The 23,250-nt window shown below is 44.6% G+C and overlaps 1 protein-coding gene across 1 annotated transcript; it reads left to right on the top strand.

Moving 5' to 3' along the window:
* The first annotated feature begins 617 nt into the window (after nt 1-617).
* On the top strand, nt 618-19,101 carry LSM12 (LSM12 homolog). Its single transcript, XM_032617039.1, has 5 exons — nt 618-881; nt 2,740-2,873; nt 16,260-16,369; nt 17,788-17,914; nt 18,694-19,101. Exons 1-5 carry the CDS (start codon nt 758-760, stop codon nt 18,784-18,786), a joined length of 588 nt encoding a protein of 195 aa, XP_032472930.1. The 5' UTR covers nt 618-757; the 3' UTR covers nt 18,787-19,101.
* Nucleotides 19,102-23,250: the final 4,149 nt, after the last annotated feature.

Here is a 23,250-nt window from a genome sequence, read left to right as displayed (position 1 = left end):
ACACATTATCTCATTATCTCCCGCTCCTCCTAACTACTCTGTGAGGTATTATCTAATATAGCATAGCAGTAAATAGCACCGTCTTTGGAAACAGGTAGACCGGATCCTTGCTAGTTGTGCGATCCTGGACAAAGTTTAGTCTAAGACTTAGTTACTTCCTCTGTAAAATGAGGATATTGATTCCTACATCGAAGGGTTGCTGGATGCTCAACAGTGGTAATACAGAAGGAATAAAGAAAAGAATCAGGCTTAGTAATTTGCTCAAGGTCACATAACTCAGTGGAATTCCGGTTCCGTTTTAGCTAACTCTACAGCCAATGTTCTTTCCACTACCACTTTGTAGTTAGGTGTAACCGTTTTGAGCAAGTTTGGTTAAGTCTTCTGGGCCTCGGATTCCTCATTTGTAAAATATAGAGTTCATTCATCAGACTCTTGTGTCAAGGTGTGCACATAAGGGAGACTGCAGTTCCCTCCTCCCTCCCGTTTTCATTCCACGTAGGTCATTTATCTTTAACTTCTAAAATGGACCTTGCAAGCCTGTTACAAACCGGGCGCAGCCGCACAAACGTAATTATTCACATTCCTTTTTATTTCCTCTTTTCTCCTCATCCACCTAGGCTCCCGCCCCACCCAGTCCAGGCCACGCCCTAGCGTGTGACGTCAGCACGCCCCGTGCGTCGCGGCGCGGCGCTCACTGGGGGCCCGGCTTTCGCCCGCTGCTGCCGCCGCCGCCGCCGGCCGCGGCTGCTCTCCCAAGATGGCGGCTCCTCCGGGCGAGTACTTCAGCGTTGGGAGCCAGGTGTCGTGCCGGACGTGCCAGGAGCAGCGGCTGCAGGGCGAGGTGGTAGCCTTCGACTACCAGTCCAAGATGCTGGCTTTAAGTATCCTTCCCTGCGCGGAGCCCGAGGCCGGGCCGGCGTGTATGTGCGGCCGTGGGGGGGCGGGGGACGACGGCGGTGGCTGGGGCCCTCTCCGGGCCTAGGGGCGACCGGCTACCGCGGCGCCCGGAGCGCATGCGCACGGCCCTGAGCTCCCCTCCCCCTCTCGTGGGTCCCTCGGTCCGCCTTGGGGACCCTTGTCTCCCACCCCTTGTGGGAGCTGGGCCCCGATCGAGGGTGGGTGGGTGGGTGGAGGGGGGCTTGACACGCTGATTGCTTTTCGGGGGGAACGCTAGGAGAGGGGACACAGTAATCCGGAGAGGGGTGGTCGTGGGAGGGGGCTGGTGATTGGAGCCCGGATGGGAGGGGGACGGGTAAAATCATGTGGGGAAGGGGTGTGTAGAGTAAGGAACTGCTAGTGAGTGGTACAAGGGTATGGAGTTCAGGAGGGGTTGTCCACTGATGGGATTTGGTCCAAGAAAGGGCGGTGGGGTGGTGACCAAATGGGCCTCGCCTGTTTGGGGGGAGAGTAACTGCAGGACAGAGTTTGTAGCAGAACTGGGGATAGGGGCTTGTTTTGCTGGTGCTTGTGTGTGCGTGGTGCCGCTGGGGGCAGGGAGTGCTGAATTTTCGGCTTCTCCGTGATTTGGAAGTTGCTGTTTTGGGGATGTTTGTATTGGAAACCTGGTCTAGAGAGAGGACCACGTTTTTCAGGGGCTTATGTATGGACGTGTGGGTTACAGGTGAAAGAGTAAACTGTTTTCTCTTGTCAGCTCAGCACATGGAGTCCTGACTTCTCCATAGCAGTAGCCTTCCCTTTTGAATGTGTCAGTGTTTAACAGAATGGAAAAGGTGGTCTCTTTCTTTGGGGTGGAAGTGATTTCTGAATTACTCCAGGAAACTCAGTCGTGGAAATGGAATACTACCTGGTTGTAATAAATGTGCCACCCCTTCCCCTTTTATTTGAGCCACAGGTGGGTTTATTTGGATTTTTTTTTTTTTAAGTAATCTCTTATGGCACCTTTCAAAAGGAAGTTTCTTACTGAGTCTGCTGCTGCCTTTGACTGGCAAGTATTTTAATTCATTTAGCTACTGGTTGTGGATTTGTAGTTTAGGAAGATGTCCTTTGAAACTAATTACAGCAAGAAGAGTTGCAGGTTTTTTTAAATTTTTGTTTTTGTTTTTTGAACACAAGACTTCATACCTGGACCAAGTAAGACCTTTTACATTAGTGGTTTAGTTGGAAGGGTTTCGGAATGAAGAATTACTCTACCTTTATTTGACATACAGTATGCTTTTGAGAAATGGTTGGAGAATGAGTGAATGAGTGAGTGAGTGAGTGAATGAATGAATGAATGAATGGGTTAGCTAGCTGGGTCACCTTGAGTGAGCTTCCTTTCCAGTGTTGTAGTTTTCCTGTGCAAAATGGGAAATCTCAAATCTGAAAAAGAGAAAAGAGCACTGTTTGGATATAGGGAGTATTATACCAAGAACAGAAAGTACTTGCTCTTCAGTGTGGTTCATTAGGTTCAAGACAAACAGTATACATAACGGCATTAAAACTGTATTAAGCCTCTTCATAAAACCGGTAAAGAGAAGGTGACAGAAACACTGTCGAGGCTTCCAGTTTTGGATTGTGTCTGGCTTTGAAAAGCTTGAGATCTTTTGGTTATGGGGTTGTGCGGCAGGAAAGTGACAGGCAGAGACTTCCTGAGGAGAGGTGTGATTCTTGTGAGGCTCCCTCTCTTGCTTGTGGCACACCTTTTACACAAGCCTTGGGTGAATTGTGTTTTCCATGCCCCTTTGGGATGTGTCAGTTCTCTGCTTGCCCCTATTTTCCTTAACTTTATTTTTTCACCAGAATGTCCCTCTTCCAGTGGAAAGCCCAACCACGCAGACATCTTGCTCATAAACTTACAGTATGTTTCAGAAGTGGAAATAATTAATGACCGAACAGAAACCCCTCCTCCCCTAGCTTCACTCAATGTTAGTAAGGTAAGGACTTGAGGGCAGTTCTGGTTCTCCAAAATGATGGGAAATTTGAGTCTCATTGACTCTTGGTGGTACATACATTATCCATTGTTTGTTTTTCATTTTTTTCAGTGATTTACAATTGCTTGTTTTGATATATTTTTTAAAAAAATATATCAGTTTAACTTTTCTCTTTATTCCTGGGTATCTTCAGAAGATTTTAAGAAATGTCTTAATGCCCAAATAGAGAAATAGAGTTGAGAGCTGGCTTTTGTCCTTTGTGAAAGAGGGCTTCCCCGCCCCCCGCCCCTCCCCACAACCTGCAGTCCATGTGTGAACTTCCAGTGTTGGGAGGGTTGGGTAGGGACGTTGCTTCTGAACCTCCTGAAATTGTGTATGTGTGCACATGAGAATATATGTTTCCTGGGTGAAGATTTGGAATATGTTTTTAGATTCTCAGAGGGATTAATGACCTACAAAAATTTGAAAACCACTGCCTTAGAGCTTTGTTTTTGTCTTTATGTTTGAATTTCGAGGTCTAACAAAATTAGAGTTTTAGGATATTTTAATCTTGGATGTACAAATTGGTCTCTGGGAACCCTCAAATAACTTTCCTGATTCTTTAGTTCTGTTAGCCAAAGTTCATGTTGATCAATAATAGTAATACCCCAAGCCCTGTTGTAGCCTTTGCTGTCCCCTGTACTTGGAACACCCTTTCAGAATGACTGGAGTCGTATCCATCAGGACTCAGTTTAGTGGCGCCTCTTTCAAGAAGTCTTCTCTGATCATTCAGGCTAAAGTGATTTGCCCCCATTCTCTCTTACAGTACCTTAGCCTTCAGAGATAAGGTGACATATCATTTACAGTCCAACCTGGGACATTTTCGAGAGTAAAGGGGTGGGTGGTGCTTTTGTTTTACACCAAGTATAGATTGGTGTGTCCTGGGCAAATTGCGACTTAAGGTTACCCTCTTCATAGCTTTTTTGTAGTTATAATTGTATATCATCTGTTTACTTTTCTATCTAACCAAAATTTGTTTTGTGGGGATCGGAGCTATACCTGTTTTGTTCATCACTAAATATACAGAGCCTTGCACAGAGTAGGTGCTTCGTAAGTACTTGTTGAGTGAGTAAGTTAGGCCCTCAATTTTCATAACTGTTGCCTTAAGTCTCTTGAGTTAGTGTGGTGGAAGTTTTTTTCCCTGTATATGAGTATTGTAATAATGTATATTCTCTTGCCTCTCTTGGGAATGTAGTGTGTTTGCTACAATTCAGCAAAGCAGGGAGACACTCAGGCAGCTGAAACAAAAGAGAGTGACTGAGGCTGGCAGAATGCAGTTACCTCAGATCTGGAGCTCCCTTCTTACTAGATTCCAGGGAAGGGCCACACTTTTTTGTTTTACTGATGTCTGAGGACAGATTCAGAAGGGTCTTGGGTTTCATATTAAAGGCTGTTGCGTACAGAATGTCCCATTCTTAGACTTATAGATTTTTGGAACACTGGCTCAGTCCTCCTATTAAAGTATAGGTCGTCTTTGGATGATCTTCTGTTAGCAGAAGAGATTATTTATTTTATTTTTGGCTGCGTCGGGTCTTTGTTGCTGCGTGCGGGCTTTCTCTCGTTGTGGTGAACGGGGGCTACTCTTCATTGCGGTGCGCAGGCTTCTTGTTGCGGTGCCTTCTCTTGTTGCGGAGCACGGGCTCTAGGCGCACGGCTTCAGTAGTTGTGGCTCGCGGGCTCTAGAGCGCAGGCTCAGTAGTGGCGCGCGGGCTCTAGAGTGCAGGCTCAGTAGTTATGGTGCTAGGGCTTAGTGGCTCTGTGGCATGTGGGATCTTCCCGGACCAGGGCTCGAACCCGTGTCCCCTGCATTGGCAGGTGGATTCTTAACCACTGTGCCATCAGGGAAGTCCCCAGAAGAGATTTTAAAAGTTTCAAATAAAATAGTTTATGCCTGGTATGTTGAGGGTGAAAAGGGCTCTAAGTTATCCTTTAGTGTTTGTAGGGTATGAGAAGTTTGTCAACAACCTTTAGTGAGTAGTCGAGGAAAGGTTATCTGAAAGAGGGATGATTTTCTCAAATTTAAAAGATACAGGATTCCGCTCTTATGACCACCAAGTGCCACCATTTATCTGAGAGGGGCTGGAGTGGTGTGGGTGGGACTGTTAAGTGGGAGCTGTTGAGAAGCAATTCTTTTCTTACATTTGACTTCAAGTATAAATGGTTCTTGGTTATTAGTTTGCGGATTATCTTTGCCTTTAGGGTTTTGCTTTCTGCTGGTCAGTTGTCTACTAGCATTATTGTAAACTAGTTGTTTACCCACTCTTTCAAGAAAGCAGCCAGAAGTAATAGGTTGTGGAATACCAGAAATCTTTACTTTTCTTGCTTTGTGGCCTGCTAGCCAAGTCTTGAAAAAGGAGTCAGAAACTGAAGACTAAAATTAGGTTGGAGGGCTATCTTTGGGTTTCATTTATTCATTCTTCATTCGTAGAGTTGTTTATGAATAAGCTATATTGGTTTTCCCTTGAAACCAACCTTTGAGGATGCTTTGTGATTCTTCCTGAGGGCTCTTACTGTTACTGAAAACAGCTAATCTGGGCAACTACATGTTGCTTGAATGACATGAAAAGCTCATCTCATTTAAGAGCATGAGCTTGAGTTTTTTTTTTTTTAGGATGGAGGATTGTTTAAGCATTTTAGAAGGGAACTAAAGTGCCTTGAAATCCCTGGAAGAAAACTGTTGATACTTGCAGTCTAGGGAGCACTACCTGTGTACTCCACTTGCAGTGGAAGATAACATCACATGATGGCTCATCTTGCTGACATAGTAAGTGCTCTGTTTAATTAAACCTGTTGATATAAACCGGATATTTACTCCGACCCAGCAGGAAATGGAATAGAGGCCTTTTAAAGGAAATATTTAATTCCAGCCCAACTAGAGATGGTATGAACTAGCAATTCTTGGAGATGAGCTTGTTCAGTTTTTGGTTGGCACTTTTACTGCAGGCTAAGATGTCCTATGTCTGTCCACAGCAGTGAGACGTAAGAGGAAGCTTGGAAGACGACAGTGGGGTCGCAGAAGGTGGAAGTTTTGAATATCATTTTATCTTCTCCACAGTAACATTGTACCCTGTAAAATTGTTTCGAATTTCCTGACTGTGAAAGTACAAAAGCACACCAAAGCCAATCATAAGTGAGGTTCAGGTTATTCACCATGTGGCTTATTAGTTTTCTGTCACGAGGAAGGTTTAAATCTTGCATGAGGATGAGAGCCCAGGGTCTGCATGGTAGGGTGAAGTAAAGTGTTTCTTAACAAGTTCCTTTGAGTTGACTCCACATTTTGTTCTCTGGGGATAGAGATTGCCCATGAGTTAGCAGTGCTCTCAGATGATTTGGGACATGTCAGTATTAACAGAGTTCTCTTTTATGTAGTGTTTATCAAACATTTACTGAAAATTATTTTGTGCAAGGCATTGTGGTAAGCTCTGTTGGGGACCACACCTTACATTTTTCTAGGGCTTTACAGTTTACAAAGAGCTTTGACACATCTTGGTTCATTCTCAAAACCGTGCTTTGTGATCTTTAGAGTGTATTCTTTTCCTTTTAGTTTAAGAGATGGGAAGATAGGCTTATCAGTTTAAGTGACTCGTTCTAGGTTATATGGCAAGTAGTGTGGGAACTATTATTTTTATGTGCCACCCTCTGAACTAGTAATCGGTAGACATCTCGTTTAATCCTAACAATAGTCCTTATGGTGTGCGTACCATCACTATCTTACAGAAGAGTAAACTGAGTCTCAGAGAGGATGAGTCACTAGCTTAAGGTTGTTCAACTAGTAAGTGATCGAGCTGGGATTTGAACTCAGGTCTGATGTTTTGATGGCAAAGTCCCATGTTTTTTCTGCTTCTGTGTGCTTACCCAAGGAACTTATAGAGTAGGTTGGTGACATGAAATGAGTATGCAGATATCTATAATCCTAAGTAATATTTCTGAGTAAAGAGAAACATCTGTGTTATGTGGTCAGCAGCAGAATGGTCTAGTAGAAAGAACATTGGAACCAAGTGGATAAGTCGTTAAAGTCACTCCCCTGCCTCTTAACCTTGCTGGGCATCAGCTTTCTCACTGTGGAGATGGGATCATGTTAGTGCCTATCTCATAGAGTTGTTTGGAGGATTCGGTCAGGTTGACCAGAGCTGGCAGATGTTAGTCCTATTCTCCCGCATTAGCTGTGTGCAGCCAGTTGATGTTCCTTGAATTATGGTGTAGGAGCAGGATGGGGGGAGAGGGACAGTATGACAAAGGGAAGCAGCCAAGAACATTGGCACTGTTCCTATGTCAGTCTTTCCTGATACTGGATCTGACATTCACTCAGATATCAGAACTTGCCAACCCAAGACTGGGGAAAATCAAAATTATATTGGATACCTCTTGTTGTGACCAGAATTAACATGAGTTTCCAGGGCAGTGTTATCAAGGGGCACAATTAAGTGAACACTTGCCTGAGTACTGGAGGTTAGTGTGAGCAGTCAAAGAACCTAAGAGGTTGTGCTTTCAACTCCTGAGACTCTTAGGAAGAAACTCACTGAGACAGCCAAGGCAAGTGTTAGGTATTCATTTGTTTGGATAAATGCCTCCAGTGCATCGAATGATATGTAAGTCTTCTTTTCACTTTGCTGATTTGGAGAAGACTTTCTGGAGGAGATGCTCGTATGTTGTGCAGGAGGCAGGAAAAGGGACAAAGCATGGAAAAGAGAACTCCACGGATAAGGCATCTACCTCCCTTACCACTGACTGATTGATCAGCCTGTTTTGAGTATTTATTACCCATTTGTACCTTACTAACCAGCACTGAGTGATTAAATGGAAGAAGAACCAGGAAGAAGAGATTCAAAGAGCATTTCATCAGCACCTGGTAGTGAAGAATGAGTTTGCTGCCTTTGGATAAAAATGATACTTGGGAGATTGGTCTGGGAGTGGAAGGGCCTGGGAAGGCTGAGAAAATGGAAGAGTCACAAAGTTCACTTTTGAAAGGAACTGTTGTCATTGCTTACCTTTAGGTATGATGTCACACAGGGAAGAACTGACTTGGTTTTTGTTTTGATTTCTAACCAGCTTGAAAGCTAAGATTTAGCATAACCTTACGGCTTTTTGTTGATGTGAGGGATAATCCTCAAGTGTGAGAAAATTCCTGGGGTCGTTGGTAGCTACTGCATTGTGGCCTGTGTTCATGGACGTATCCTGTTAGCTGAGACCTTGACCATATCTTGACCCTAATGTGTTGAGGTATGGAGTTATCACCAAGTAGAATCAGGCGACTTGGCCACCCTATGTTTAGGTATGTATATATTAGTAAAAGGTAGAATGTGTTCATATTGTGAAAGTGGAAGGAAAATAACCTGTCTAGGGAAGGCAAGACTTTTTTGTCAGATAAAATTTTTCTGGCTCCTTGAAGCTACGTGTAACCTACTGGCTCACTTGATTAAAATATGTTGTCAAGGCCACAGTCCCAGGTTAGAGTCCACCAGTAAGTTTTGCACCTGACTCTGAGCAGACAGCTGCTTCCTCACAGAAGTGTCATGAAGATGCAAGTGTGGGGTGAAGAGGAAGAACCCATCGTTGCTGAGTAACAGGGACACAGTAAGTAGTGAGTGGTGTGAGCTGAAGTCAGAGAGGTAGGTGATTGACTGCCATTTTAAAAATCACTAACCTTTGAAAGAGGTCACATTTGGTGGCATTAAAACATTGGGGTCAACCTGATAACCATAATAGGGGGTGCGGCGTTCCAGGCTAGAGCTCATGACTCACTTCAGGCTATAGTGCATGGCAGCCAGCTGACTTGGTGGAGCCCTCCTCAGGTCAAGAGTTTGGTTCTGAAGGGGGCTTTCCTGACATCACAGGGGTGTGGGGAGAATCGTCTACATGAAAAGACAGATTGCTCGGCCCAAGTGACTGGCAGAGATGTGCCATAGGTGTGTTGTTGCAGCCACCTCTGCATTCTATCTCTTTGACACAGAGACGATTCAAAATAAGCACTTTACTGATAGCTCAGTGGTAGTATCTCTTACAGTGTTAAGAAAGGGGTATTCTAACTGGTTTAATTTTCCTGGCAGAGATCAGGCTTGGGGGGAAGAAAAAAACAAGTGGTGCAGTCAAGTTCTAGCATTGGAATTTAAGGCTAGCTTAGATAAATACCAGAAACTACCCTGGAGAGAGAAGCAAATTGTACATGAACTAGAAAGTTAAAGGATCTATATACCATGCCAAAAGTTAACAGTATAGTGTGGTAGAATGTGGGGAGTTTGAAGAACTGGGTTCTTTTCACAGCTGGGCTGCTAATGAATTGTTGTATGACTGTGTGTTAGCCACTTAACCATTGGGAACTGTTCTGTGAATCTCTAATAGTCAAGGTTTCTTTTCCTTTGATCTGACTTCCCTCTCTCTCCCCCTCCCTTCCTGGTGCTGGGAATGTCAGGATGATTAAGGTATTGCTTTTGCCCTCAAAAATCTCATGTTTGGGAGTGGTGAGAGACAGCAGCATTTAACTTTTTGCAGGGGGGGCAGCAAACCTTTTCAATGAAGGGCCCAATAGTAAATATTTTAGGCTTTGTGGGCTATACATTCTCTGTCACAACTATCAACTTTGCCTTTGCCGCAAAAGCAGCCGTGGGTGATATGTAAACAAATGGTCGTGGTCGTTCCAATAAAACTTAACTAAAACAGGTGGTTGTCTGAATTTGGCCCACAGGCTGTAGTTTGCCAATCCTTGGCTTAGAGTAGTGAACATTTTAGGAAAGCCTTCTCAGATGTAACAGTGGAGTAGGGTCTTGAAGAATAAATCACAATTCATTAGGTAAAGGGAGGGAAGTTAAATGGAATCAAGCTGATTTGGATTGACTTCAGTTTGTCCATCTTTGCAATTTTAGAAACTTTTGCTGTTCTGTCAGTGAGCTAAACTGGTGGCAGTTCTTAGAAATGAAGGAAGGGACTAGTTAAGTGCCAGTATTGGTGTTAGATGTGTATCTTACTGAACCCCAATAACAACCCTTTAGGACGGGCCCCCATGAATGGACTAAGGCTCAAGAGAGGCTATGCATCTTGCTCAGATTCATGTAGCTAGTGAGTGGTAGGTAGGGCTTTGATCTGGAATCTCTTTTGTTTGGGGTGGGGTGGCAAGGGGGTGGCTTTTCATTTTTACTTTTCTTTTTCTGCCCTCTTCAGAGCCCAGGAAACGACAGCACATGGTTCTTTCACTATCTCTGAATAAAATCAACTCTTTATTCTAAAACTCTTTATTGCCAAAAGCCCCCATTTTGACACATAAAGTGCATTTTCCAACTTACTGTTCCAGTTATATTTTGGAAGTTATTCTGTTAAGGATTTATAGCCTCTCTAGCAGCTCTTACAGAAAGCAGAAGAGAGAGAGCCCTGAGCTCATTGGCTAAAGGAAGGTTGGATTATATGAATTTTTTTGAAATAACCCACAGCCACCTTCTCTGTGCTAATAATAATGATGTTATAATAATAACAATGTTAACAGCTGATATTTGTACAGTGCTTTACAACGCACCTAGTGCTTTCACCCACGTTATCTCCCTTACTCCTCACGGCCATGTGTGAGATGGCTAATTTGAGCGTGTACTCTCACAGATAGGTTGCTGAGGTCAAGTTTCAGTTTATATCTGCGCCAGTTTTTTTTCCTGGCAGAGTCCTGTGGAGGTTCCACAGCAGTGCTGGTGTCAGGGTCTTGGGACTAGGAAGTTACTCTGTTGGTGTCCAGGAGGTTTAGCTGTCTTTTGTAGCTATGAATAGTGTTTGTTGACATAATTACAAATAACTAAGAAAAACTATTGACTTTGCTGGCAACTAGTTTTTATTCTAAGCCAGGTGAAGTATAAAACTTTGCTTATAGCGTGTACTGACTGACTTGAGGCTGGCCTGTATTGTACGACAGCAATATGGTGGTCAGAGCCTGGAGACTGAGGTGGCACTGTGGCCCCTGGATTTGCAAGGGTGTTTTTCCTTTTTTTTTTAAACATCTTTATTGGAGTTTTAATTGCTGCACGGTGTTTTTCATCAGAGCTCAGCACTCTCAATGTACCTTAACTTTCTAGTGCAGAAGACTTGCTTGACTTACCTTCTCTAGTCTTGGCACATCAGAAAATGATGGGTTCAGGGAATACCCATTATTATCGGCCTGAAATGCTTTCTCACATAGGATCTGTTTTCTTAAATGCATTCCCATGAATTACCTTCAACCAAAGAAATAAAGGATGTCCTTGAGGTTTGGGGTGAGACTGGGACCCTTTTCAGAAAACAGAGGCCCTTCATTAAAAGGCAGACAATTGTGTTCTGTACAGAGGACATTGATGGAAATGTCAGAATTCACTGATAAAAAGAAGATGGCAGCTGAGGCTTAAAACGTTTTCTCTTTTATAAAACATTTTCTTTTACATTCAAATTTATAAGTGTATTTTCAACATTTCTCTTAGGTGGAACTATTTGAGTATAGTGCAGAGTTCAGAATGCAAGCTCTGGAGTCAGACTGTCTGGGTTCAAATCCAGACTCTCCCACTTGTGACTTGGTAAACTTGGGCAAGTCCATCTGTTAAGTTGGAGTGATTTTAGTCCCTATTTCACAGAATTGTTGGGAAGATTAAACATTTAATACATGTAAAGCGTGTTGTTCCGTGCATTGCGTGGAGTAATTTCTCACTCAACAAATTAGCTCTTAGGATTTTAGTGTTCACTGCCAGGCCTCTTGGACTCTACTGTTCCCCTGTTTGACTCAGTGTTTTGGTTCATTGTTATGTATTCTGGGACATGACTTCAAGCAGGGTTCTCTATTTGAGTTCCCAGCTATCTGAGGTTGTAAAGAACAGTATTTTATTAGAAACTTTCAGACAGGAGCTTTCAGCCAGGGAGCAGGAAGACTTGGGGATATTGATAGTTGGAAGAAATGTATATATTTTTTAAAATAACTTTATTTAATGAATCTCATATTGATGAATATTTGGGTTATTTTGGGGTTTTCATATTATTCATCTATCTCAGGTTACTTTTTTAAAAATTTATTTATATTATGTATTTATTTTTGGTTGCGTTGGGTGTTCGCTGCTGTGCGCGGGCTTTCTCTAGTTGCAGTGAGCGGGGGCAGCTCCTCGTTGCTGTGCCTGGGCTTCTCAGTGCAGTGGCTTCTCTTGCTGCGGAGCACGGGCTCTAGGCATGCGGGTTCAGTAGTTGTGGCTCACGGGCTGTAGAGCACAGGCTCAGCAGTTGTGGCGCACGGGCTTAGTGGCTCCGCGGCATGTGGGATCTTCCCGGACCAGGGCTCGAACCCGTGTCCCCTGCATTGGCAGGTGATTTCTTAACCACTGCGCCACCAGGGAAGCCCCAGAAGAAGTATTTTTGAGCCTTGTTGCTAGCCAAGAATGAGGGCTTTCCAGGAGTGCACCCCAGAATTGAAACAGCAGGAGCAAGCGTGGGCCCTTAAGATGACGGTGGTTCTTGGCTGCTTTGGTCTGCCGTCCCTCAGCCTCCATCAGGCCTTGCAGGCAGCACTGCCAGTTCTGAGCAGCAGCTGCAGTGCCGCCTAACCCCTCAGTGAGGGCAGCTGGTTGGAAGGCCCGAATACAGAGGGAAGACAAACCAAGAGTGGCTCAGTGGAGTCAGTAGGTCACATCCAGCAGGTTCCTCTCTGGACTTTGCTTCCCTTGTTGGATCAGCTGTCACAGCCTGTTAAATACTTGCAGTAGGAATCCCTCTGGATTCCTCACAGCACCTGTGCTTTCCTGGTCTGGGTATGTGGATATAAGATGGCCTAGCTGGTTACCAAGTAACAAGATGAGGTTATAACAAGATGCTTGGATTATGTTGTTGTGGCTGCTTCCTCTTCTCCATGTCACTGAGTGCAGGAGGAGAGATGTGTTGCCGCTGTTCACTGATTCACTCACTCGAGGGTTACCCAGCAGCGGGCGTGACGAGAAGCCTTTTAATATTGATGTGCTTTGGAGTCACGTTCATGCACTTTTCTTTGTTTTGCCCACATCAAGATGCTATATATAAAATGGCCAAGAGAGGAAGAACTGGTCAGTAGACAAGGAATGAATGTTTTCACAGGGAATTGTGCAAAATAAAAGGAGGGGTAGATGAATGCAGGTTGTCTTGTGCAGTTATTTCAATTAGGTCACATGTCATTAGTAACATGTATTTGTAGGCTTGTGCTTCTCAGTTTGCCTGAACCCAGTGTATTCTTAAAGTTGGTGCCTTTAACATTCTTTATGATTTTAACCAGTTAGTGCTTCAGTTTTGATTGGAAGAGAGGCCAGCAGTTAGCATGCTTGCATTGAAAATGAATGTAGTATGGTGATAGTTACTGAATTTAAAAACTGCAGTCCTGATGACCCTCCGAAGCCTAAAAGGCACACCCTACACCTTCTCTATTGGGGACAGCTTTTATTGGTTCTGTCTGGCGATTTGACAGTAACCATAAACTTATGAACTTGGAGTAACTGGACCATTTATAGATATGCATTAGTTTACAAAAATACGATGTGGGGAAATGTAGAGCTACAGCTAACTTGAGGGTAGAGTGATAGTCACTTGCTTTACAAAAGGAGGCTTATCCATATTTGTTATGGGTTTTCAGGAACATGTGTGAAAAGAGCAGGGTAATCTCCCTTCCCTTCTCACCCCAATTTTGAGAAGAAACATTTCTAGATTCTTTTTGTGAAGGTAATCTTCCTCCTGCCTAATTGATGCAGTTCTCTGTGGCAGAAATCTACCCCATTTATACAGCTTCTTAGTGAAAGCAGATCTGTGTAGCTGAATATCAGGTTTAAGCATTTTCAGATAGCCATGAAAATACAGTTCATAAACTGGCAGCTGGAGGCTTCAGGGTTTGCTGTGAATCCAAATCCCCAAAGCACAATTGCAGGTACAGGTAGAGTAGTTGAGGCTATTGGGGCAAATTGAAATAGTCAGCTTACACTGACTTCTGCTGACTTTTCCAAGGCTCTCCCTTGTATCATTTAGCATTTGGGATCAGTCTGCACTATGGGTTGAGATGGAGAGTCATCTAGTCCATTCTCCTTTGCTTTCAGACCCTTTAGAAGAGATTGTACAACAGGTATTTGGCGGAGGTCGGGGGTGGGAGTGGCTAGGGTGTATTTTGAAATCATTGTTCTATAATCATTGTGTTGATTTGACTCAGGCTGTCTAAACAAATCACTTGTGGCTGAGATTTATATCCATTTTACTCTGCCTCTGGCAGAAATTCAAAAGTGGTTCTTCTTCCAGCCTTCCTGCCCCTCCCCAACCCCAGCTTAATTTGTCAGTTCCATTCTTAAATATTCTGCATGGATGCCTGCTTTTTCTGAGCCAACTCTTGTCTTCTTGAATGGGTGCTGTTACTATCTAGGCAACATAAGCTTTATAGAAGCAGCTTTGTCTGACCCAACATTGGGAGATGTTTTTGGTCTTCAGGGATAAATATTTTTAAAAAGACCTCAAAGTGAGACCCTTCTGCCTGCTCATGGGGTAGACATCTGCCTGACCACTAGCCACTTCTCAGGAGCTCTGCAGGAGCTTGGTTAATCCAAGGGAGCTCTGCTTCCCTCCAGTTTCCCCTTCTTTCCTTGGAGACTTCAGATTTTCTTCAGGATTGTTTGGAAAGTGAGACTCAAGGAAACTCCTTGTTACTAGGGTTTTCTTGGTGACCAAGTAAGCTTTGCTTGTTACTGCTTAAAACACACCCTTAGCAGTTCTCGTTCCATAGAAACTGAGTGCTTTCAAGCCACGAGGCTTCCTTGCTGCAGTTGGGATTGCCAGTGCTCGGGGGAGTCAGCCCTGTGCATTTCCTTCTCTGTAAAGTTGGAGCCTGGTGGGGCCACAATGGCAGAACCTGGCTTGAAAGATCATTTATATACTGCTGCTGTATTTGTCTCTTTCCATGTCCTGGGGACCAAGTGAAAAGGGAGCTCTGGCTTTAAATCACTGCAGAGTTTTGGCCTTTCTTCCCCCTTTTACCTAGGGAGTCCGAAGTGACAGCATGTATGAGCTGTGCTCATACCCCCTCCTCCCTCAGACAGTCTTTGAAACTCAGAGACAGTTGAGACTCCTCAGTTACTCTAACCTGATTGAAGGCCTCCTTTTCTCTTCTTCATAGTCAAACCCACACTTAAGAAAGTGCTTCATTTTCCAAGTTAGACACTTCGCTTATTTTTCCCGCTGTAGAACTATGTTTGGCTTATGGTTTGAAAGGTCACTGTTAAAGCAGAATATGAATGTTTAAGAATTCCAAGCATCTAGGTACTTTGGGAATGTGCTGGAGGTATGATCTCTCTTTGCATCTAAGGAGCTGGCATTTGGGGACAGGTTGGGTGTTCTCATGTGTGTGTTTGTGCGTATGTCTTTAGCATGCTGCAGCGTCAGTATACTAAGTACATGTTCTTGTTCGTGGATCTGAAAATCTCCGAGTCGTTTGTTTGACTTTCAGATGCATTATCTGCCTCTCGTGTAAACCATCAGCGTACTTGTCTTGTCTTCCACTTGAATTTGTACTTCTGTAGTCTAGCAACCAGAAATGTATTAGAGGGGCAGTAGGGATAGACAGGATACCCACCCCTGCTGGGAGCGATTTACTAGATTTGAGTTGACCTACTAGATTTTACTACAATTCTTGATCAGTTTATGGTTGTTCCACTAGAGGGCAGTTAAGGAACAGACACGCGGTAGAATGCAGAGCATTCCTTTTTTTTAAAGAGCATGGTATCTACAGCCCAAGTTGAAGGTGGACGGTATCCACGGTTAGGTTTCCTGGAGTCCTGGCTCCCCATGTGAGTACAGATAATGGTACTAGAATGCTTGAGTCTTTAGAACTTCAAATCCTGGTCTTTGAAGGTGTGGTAGGCATTTATTTCTAAACCTGAGGCTCTAGCACAGTAGCTGATAAAAATTCTTAATTCTTTCCTTTCGTAGAAATGTATGCATTACCTTTTATGTCTGACCATCACTTTCCATCAGGTAGGGCCCCCCCCCCCCGCCCCCCAGTCATACTCTATAACCTTGTCCTGCTCTATTTTCTTCCTAGCACTTAGCCCTGTCTGAAGTTGTCTTGTTTGTTTTGTTTATAGTCGGTCTCCCCTGCCCCCTTCTGTGCTGTATCTCTGGCTCAGTACAGTGAATGTCTGGCACACGGTAGGCATTCAGTAAGTACTGGAAGGAACGCGTGTTTGCCAGGAATAGCAGAAACTGTTGAGGTATATTGTGTATGTTTTTGTTTGTTTCACTTTTGATCTCTGAGAAAACTGAATCTACCCAAATCAGTCTTTTCCAGCACCTTTTCCTCAACTTAGGTCCTGAAGGAAGGATGAAGGTGAACGCTTTTCTGAGTCTCTTTCCTTTCCCCCACCCTAGCTTGCCAGCAAAGCACGGACAGAGAAGGAGGAGAAGCTGAGCCAGGCCTATGCAATCAGCGCTGGTGTCTCCCTAGAGGGCCAGCAGCTCTTCCAGACCATACACAAGACGTGAGTTGGGGGGAGCATAGGGGTCCCTTGCCCCGGGGGTGATGCTGCCTGGCTGTGCTGTCTGGTGGATGATTTTGGGGTAGTTGTGTTTATGAATGTCACAAGGGAAGCTGGGTAGTGTGTTAGCAGTACTTCGGCTTCCAGGGGTGCGGTGCTTGTTGCCTTTCTATATGGTAGAATGGTGTAATCTCCAACAAGTTGTCTGCTCTGGGCTTCAGTTTCTTCATCTGTAGAACTTAGTTTTGGATTAGAGTATCCCTAAGGGTCCCTTCCGGACCTAGTATTCCATAATTTAGAACTAGTGATTTCTTTCTCTTTTATTATTTTGATCTTGTACCTTTCTCTAAAAGCTGACGCAGTTTTATTAAGGGAAAGTTATATCTGTCTCCCTCTTCCCAATTATATATTGGGGTGAACATAGGGAGTTAGGGAGAGCAGAAGGCCACCTTATTACCACCTCATAAAAGACATTTTGTCACAGCAGAAGTCATTTGACTCTCCACTAGCTTCCCTAGCTGCTGAAAAACGGAAACATTTGACACTCCCCCTTCCTCCTGCTGCCTTCTGTTACCCTATTTAACCACCTGAGTCTGGTGCACAGATGGTAGCTGGCATCAGAGCTGTTTGAGGCCATGGTGTGAGTATCTAAGCGTTTACAGGTATGTGAAGGAACTCTCTTAGCAGTGGCAGCTGCCCTAGGTTCCCCCAAGTGTGAACTGGGATGGATTTTCCCAGTCTGGCAAGTTACCCAGCTGTCTTATAATTGAGAAGGGCCAGTTTGAGGAGCAGCTATCATTTCGGGTGGTGGGGAGCAGAGTACAGATTGCAATAAGATGGGGAGTTTTTTCTGTCTTTTTAAAGGTACCATTTCCCCCTAGGCCAAAGGTTGGCAAACTGCAGCCAGTGGGCCAGATCTACTCATTTGTTTATGTATCATCTGTGACTGCTTTTGAGGTACAGCAGCAGAGTAGTTGTGACAGAGATTGTATGGCCTGCAAAGCCAGAAATACTTGCTGTCCGACCCTTTACAGAAAAAATTTGCCAACCCCTGCCCTAGGCTGCTATTTAAATTGAATCTAGTGGCCTGAGCCTAGCTATTTATTTGTAAGTCAAATTAGTTTGGACTTCTGAGGCTGCCACCAAGTTTTCTGTGGGTTTTCAGGTCCCTAATGCTTCAGAGTAACTCTTCTGGACCATCCTTGGAATAAGTGTGCATTTGGTTTCATTGCTTTTCCTAGCCAGTGGTGCCCAGGAAATGTTTCTTGGCTACTTCTCCCTGTGGGCTGATGGCAACCAGTTATTGGCTGAGTGGTGAGCTAGGAACTTGGGGTTAGCTTTCTGGAGTTATTTATTCATCAGGCAGGAGGTGTGGGATGCCCCGCAAAAGGTAACTTTCACCTGCTCTCTTCTCCTTCCAGCATTAAAGACTGTAAATGGCAGGAAAAAAACATCGTAGTCATGGAAGAAGTTGTTATTACACCCCCATATCAAGTGGAAAACTGTAAAGGCAAAGAGGGGAGTGCACTGAGCCATGTACGCAAAATAGTAAGTAAAGGAGCCGTGAAACCTTAGGGAGAGGATGATTCCTCAGCCTTCTCCCCCCAGCCTCAGGGCAAGACATTACGCCACAGTCCCTGCCCCTTTTGACACAGCCTGCGAGCAGCCCTGCCTGCTCACCCTGCCTCCCTGCACCATGGTGCTCTGCAGCCATGGCTTGGACACTTGGGGGGTGTGGAACCACTGGGCGGTGCAGAATAAAGCGAGTGGTCAACCCCGTGTCCTCTGCAGTGTGGCTTTTTGGAATTATCCAGACCATCCCATGATATTGCGTCTGAACCCAGGCAGGGTTCTTCTCGAGAAGGGCTGTTTGGTGTACATCAGTGGCCGTTGGAGTCTGTGACCCTTCATGTGTCATCTGACTTTCTAGATTGAGTTGCAGCATTTGTAAAAACAAACTGAGCATTGAGAGACCAACATTGTGGATGTAAAAAGTTTTAAGACTGTAATTCCCCACCAGCTTTTCATTCTGCACTTGTGTAAGGAGGGGAGAGGGAGTTTGGGTCATAATAATCTCCCTTCATACTCTACTTTATAGATTCCCCTTCTTTTAGACAGTCTTAGCTGAAGCTGCAAAAAAATGTGGCTGAAACAAGAGGACCGCCCCAGCTATCTTGTTGGGAAGGCCAACAGACAGCAAGGGCAAAGGTGCTGAATAATCCACGAGCTAGACAGCCAGGACGGGCTGTTGACGTCTAGAGTGAACTGTTTGGGAGGCCTTGTGTGCCCATCTCTTTTTCTGATCTAGGCTGACTGGTCTCTTTCAGGTTGAAAAACATTTTAGAGACGTGGAAAGCCAAAAGATACTGCAGCGTTCACAAGCCCAGCAACCACAGAAGGAGGCTGCCCTGTCATCCTGAGTCCACACACACAGAGGACTCTTCCAGCATCCAGCCAAGGAGGCGATGGTGGTGGCTTCAGCGGAGGCAGGCCGGGGGAGGGAAGGGATTCTATATTTCCTGTTGGCTCTTGTCAACAAAGGGTCAGCATTTCCAAATCTTAGACTTGAACAAACAAAACACCCAACAGAAAAGAACAAGAGAATAATTTAAAAGTTGAATCATTACTTGACTAACAGACTTTGGTCCACCATGTCCTTTTCACAGCCCCCTTCTGGAACAGTCACCTTGTTAATTTTATTTTTGAAAATTCCTTTCCTGCTCTGCCCTTTCACCTCTGACTTTCCTTTCCCAGTCTGTCTCTGCCATTCTGTTTTTATAAGTGGCTACACTTGCCTTCTGAGTGATTGAAAGAAACTTTTACATCTTCTCTTCCAAAATAAAAGTAACAAGCTGACTGTGATACTTAAGTTGAGACTAGAGCAGCAGACAGAGGTCTCACTTTAAATTTTTCTTTTTTTTTTTTTTTGTTTTTGTTTTGTTTTTCTTTTTTTGCACAGGGCATGGCTTGAATTAGTTTTATTTTTCTTAACTTTAAATATATATATGAAAATATATATTAAAATGTTCTCTAAATATTTTCTGCTTCTTGCAGGTCTCTTTTTACTAGATCATGGCCACTCTTCCCACCTCATCCCTCTGAAAATAAAAGTGTATTGTCCTCCCTACCACCCATAGCCAGGCAACTAACTTGACTTAGTTCACAGCAAGAATCTCCTGCAGCACTTTGTAGAGCCAGTGTATGCAGACGGGATCTGGCTTTGAGGGTTCCTGGTAGCGTTTTAGTCTTTGACTGTATGTGCACCGGTCTCCCACTTGGCAAAAACCTCAGGATTCTCCCTCTGCCTTTGTCTTACTCCACGGTACTAGAAGAACTTCCTCACCGCTCTCCTGTCTCCTAGATGGGAGCGTCCACTGCCCTTTCTCCGTGCCCTCTGCAGGAAGAACTATTTTGCACGGCACATCTCAGCTCCTTCTCGAAGGATGGTTTTCTTTCATGAGAAACCTGGAGTCTGCCTATTCCGACCTCTCTTTAACTCTGTATCCAGAGCCACTAGCCCAGGAGAAAGCTTGGGTGACCTATCATTTCTCTTCTGCCAACCTCCTGCTCTTACGCCCTTCCCTAACCCCCCTTAAGTTTTACAAGCTTATGACAGTTTGTATGTGCTCAGCCGATGGGCAGAAAACCTGGGAAGAATTTCTGGACTTTAGCCCACCGGTTTGTCTGGTTTGACTAACCTGCTGAGAGTTAAACTGGCACCCACTGCCTCTGTGCTTGCAAGGCGGTCCAGTGGGTAGAGTGTGCCACCATCTGAATATCAGGCACTGTGGCGTGGGAGGTGGGTGATGCTCATGTGACGGGCTAGAGCTTTGGGGGTCGGGTGGGGGTTAACTACTATTGCTTTGGCCATGATCTCTTTCCCCTTCCTTTTTTTTTTAATTAAATAAATGGATCAAAATTAAATAATTCAAGCCCTGCCTTCAAAATGAAATTTTTTTTTTTTTAGTATTGTTTAGCAAAAACAATAAAACCCAAATTTTTTTAACCATCACTCATGTCTCGGGTTTGTGCGTGCTTTAGAGGCCCCAGAGGGAGGGGTCTGAGGATGTGTGTGTTTGGTTTAAGCTTTCCCTTTAAACTCTCTGGCTTTCTACTCTTTACCCTCTCTCCTTCTACCACTGAGAACTCATCTAGAAAACAGTGCCAGGTATATAAGTTAAGAAGGGGATCCAGGGTTGGGAGCTGCATGTAAGTGGAGTAGAAGAAATAAAGGGGGTGGGTACATACATGAGACCATCTGTTACAGGACTGGTTGGAGGAAAAATGAGAGAAGACTGAGAAGTATACTTTCATATCAGCTGCCATTGGCCAAAACTTGATTTAAAGTACCAAGCCTTTGATTTAGTCCGCGTGGAAATGTAGACTTCTGGAGAAGATAAAAGAGGGAGAAGAGAGGCGCCCTTGCAAGGTCTAGAAAACCGGAGAGATGTGATTAAAGAAGTGAACGTGGTTAATGGGAAATGTCAGTCCTGGAAGGAAGCTCTGTGTCACGTGTCCCACATCATCACTTTCTCCCCATTGGTCTCTAGGTCTGTGAATGGGAGACAGTGGGTACCAACTGTTTCTGGTAGGAAGCACTTTTGACTCTTTGGTTTTATTTCATGAAATGGTGTGGGGGAACTTTGAGCAATTCAAGAGGTGGAGTTAGTATGGTGGGAAAGACATGCAGTGTGGAAGGAAGAACAAAGGCTTTGGAGACATAAATAGTTAGCTTCAAATTCTCACACTTCCATTTCCTCCCTTTGTGACTGTGGATAAGTCATTTTATTTGTCCAAGCTTTAGTTTCCTCACCTGTAAACATGAAACTAATGCTCGTCTCCTAGAACTGATGTGAAGGGTTAAACAAGATATTTAAAATGCTTAATACTTAGAAGGTACTCTGTAAATGTTAGTATACATGTTAGCTTGGTCCTGGGGTGGTTAAATCTGGAGATGAGATTGAATTACTTGGTTTTCAGAAGCTCCAGCTTTGTTTTAGAAGTCTTTGTTTAGATGCCATTTTAAGTGAGGCTAATATGTAAAACATTTGGGCAGAGAGATAGGGGGCCTCGGAGCCCTGCCCTCTCAGTCTCTTACAGATCTCATCCCTACCTCTTCCCTGAAGTCTCTGAGAAGTTTCTTTGATTATAATTTGAAAACCACTCATTTTACAGAAGGTGAGTGGGTTCCACCAGGGCTAAGTGACTTGTTTGGAATACTGCCACTGCCCACAGTGGCAGTGCTGGAACAAACCCCAGGCTTTATGCACTTGTGGGCTCCTAGTGCTTCCCTGTGACTTCACGAACTGATGGTATGTGTATTGTTCACTTTGTTAGCCAGGTTTGGGGTGGAACACAGAGGAGCTTGGTGAGAGGGGCAGGAGTTGTGCCCTGGATGGAAAGAACATTGAACTATTGAATGTGGTGCAGAGGGCTTGCATCTATGGTGGAACACGTACAGGGGGTTTTGCAGTGTTTCCTTAGTTTTGAAGCATTCTCCTTTCTCCTGAAACACACATACCTTTACACCCCAGCACCCGGTCACCACCGCACTACCACATACATGCCTTTGGGTTTACTGCTATTTAGAGCGTCTGGTCAGTATGGTGAAACAGCCTTACCACGGTGAGTTGATACTGAATCTGTGCTGTTGTAAGTCTGAACAGCTCATTGCTGATTCATGTTTGGTGTATTGAATATTGCTCAAGCACTTCAATATTGGTTAAGGGGCTGCAGCCTAGGAACCACTGATTCACGGTAAAGGCTCCTTGACATTTTTTTTTTAAATAATTAATTTTATTTATTTATTTTTGGCTGAGTTGGGTCCTTGTTGCTGGGCGTGGGCCCTCTCCAGCTGCGGCGAGTGGGGGCCACTCCTCATTGCGGTGTACGGGCTTCTCATTGCGTGGCCTCCCGTTGCGGAGCACGGGCTCCAGGCGTGCGGGCTTCAGTAGTTGTGGCTCGCGGGCTCCAGAGCGCAGGCTCAGCAGCTGTGGTGCACGGGCTTAGTTGCTCTGCGGCATGTGGGATCCTCCTGGACCAGGGCTCGAACCCGCGTCCCCTGCATTGGCAGGCAGATTCCCAACCACTGTGCCACCAGGGAAGCCCTCCTTGACCTTTTTGAAGGTAAGAATGTGTGTGTCAAAAATCTGTTTTCCCATAAGGCATACTGGTAAAGGAAGAGGTAGAGGGCTTTCAGTCATGCACAGAGATAGAATCTACTGTCCTGCTGATGTGGAGGATGCTGAGAATGTGTAATACTAGAAGCTTAGAAGCCGCATTATACGGGATGTGTTGAGGGGACAGGCTGGGGACAAGAGTTTGGGAACTGGGATTGGTCATCTGGGTTGGAGGATAGTCATTGTTTACATGGCAGATTTGCTTTCCCATCCCTGCTGGAGGCCGCCGGTGCCAGAACGTTCCCCTTTAAGAAACGTGAAATCGTCATGTACTGCCTAGACTTCAGGGGTTTAACATGACGGCATGAAGTACTTTACAGGTGAAAAAGGGGTGCTGTTGGGCTGCCATCCACTGGTGATAGACTGCTGCTGGGCAATGAAGTTTCAGAATGGGTTTGTTCTTTATTATAAAAGCCTTACATGGCTTGTTACAGGACAATGAGAAAGCAAGGCAAATATTTTCCATCTACCACCCCCCAAAACATTTTTGACATCTTTCATATCCTCTAGATGTTAACACCCTTCTCCCTGACCCTTGCATTTCTGAAAATGCAGCGTGCTTCACCATGTCAAAAGAAACTTGCCCACCAGTTCCCTCATCCCCAGCCCACAGAGAGCACTCTTTAATCAGTTGGCACCTTAGAATTGATACATGTAAAATGTATGGGGGCTAGGTGATCTCTAAGATTACTTCCAAGCTCAATA

The sequence above is a fragment of the Phocoena sinus genome, chromosome 20 (assembly GCF_008692025.1).
Source record: "Phocoena sinus isolate mPhoSin1 chromosome 20, mPhoSin1.pri, whole genome shotgun sequence".
NCBI classification, from domain to species: domain Eukaryota; kingdom Metazoa; phylum Chordata; class Mammalia; order Artiodactyla; family Phocoenidae; genus Phocoena; species Phocoena sinus.
The sequence above is the reverse complement of the archived record's forward strand: the minus strand, read 5'-3'. Positions and strand labels throughout refer to the sequence as shown.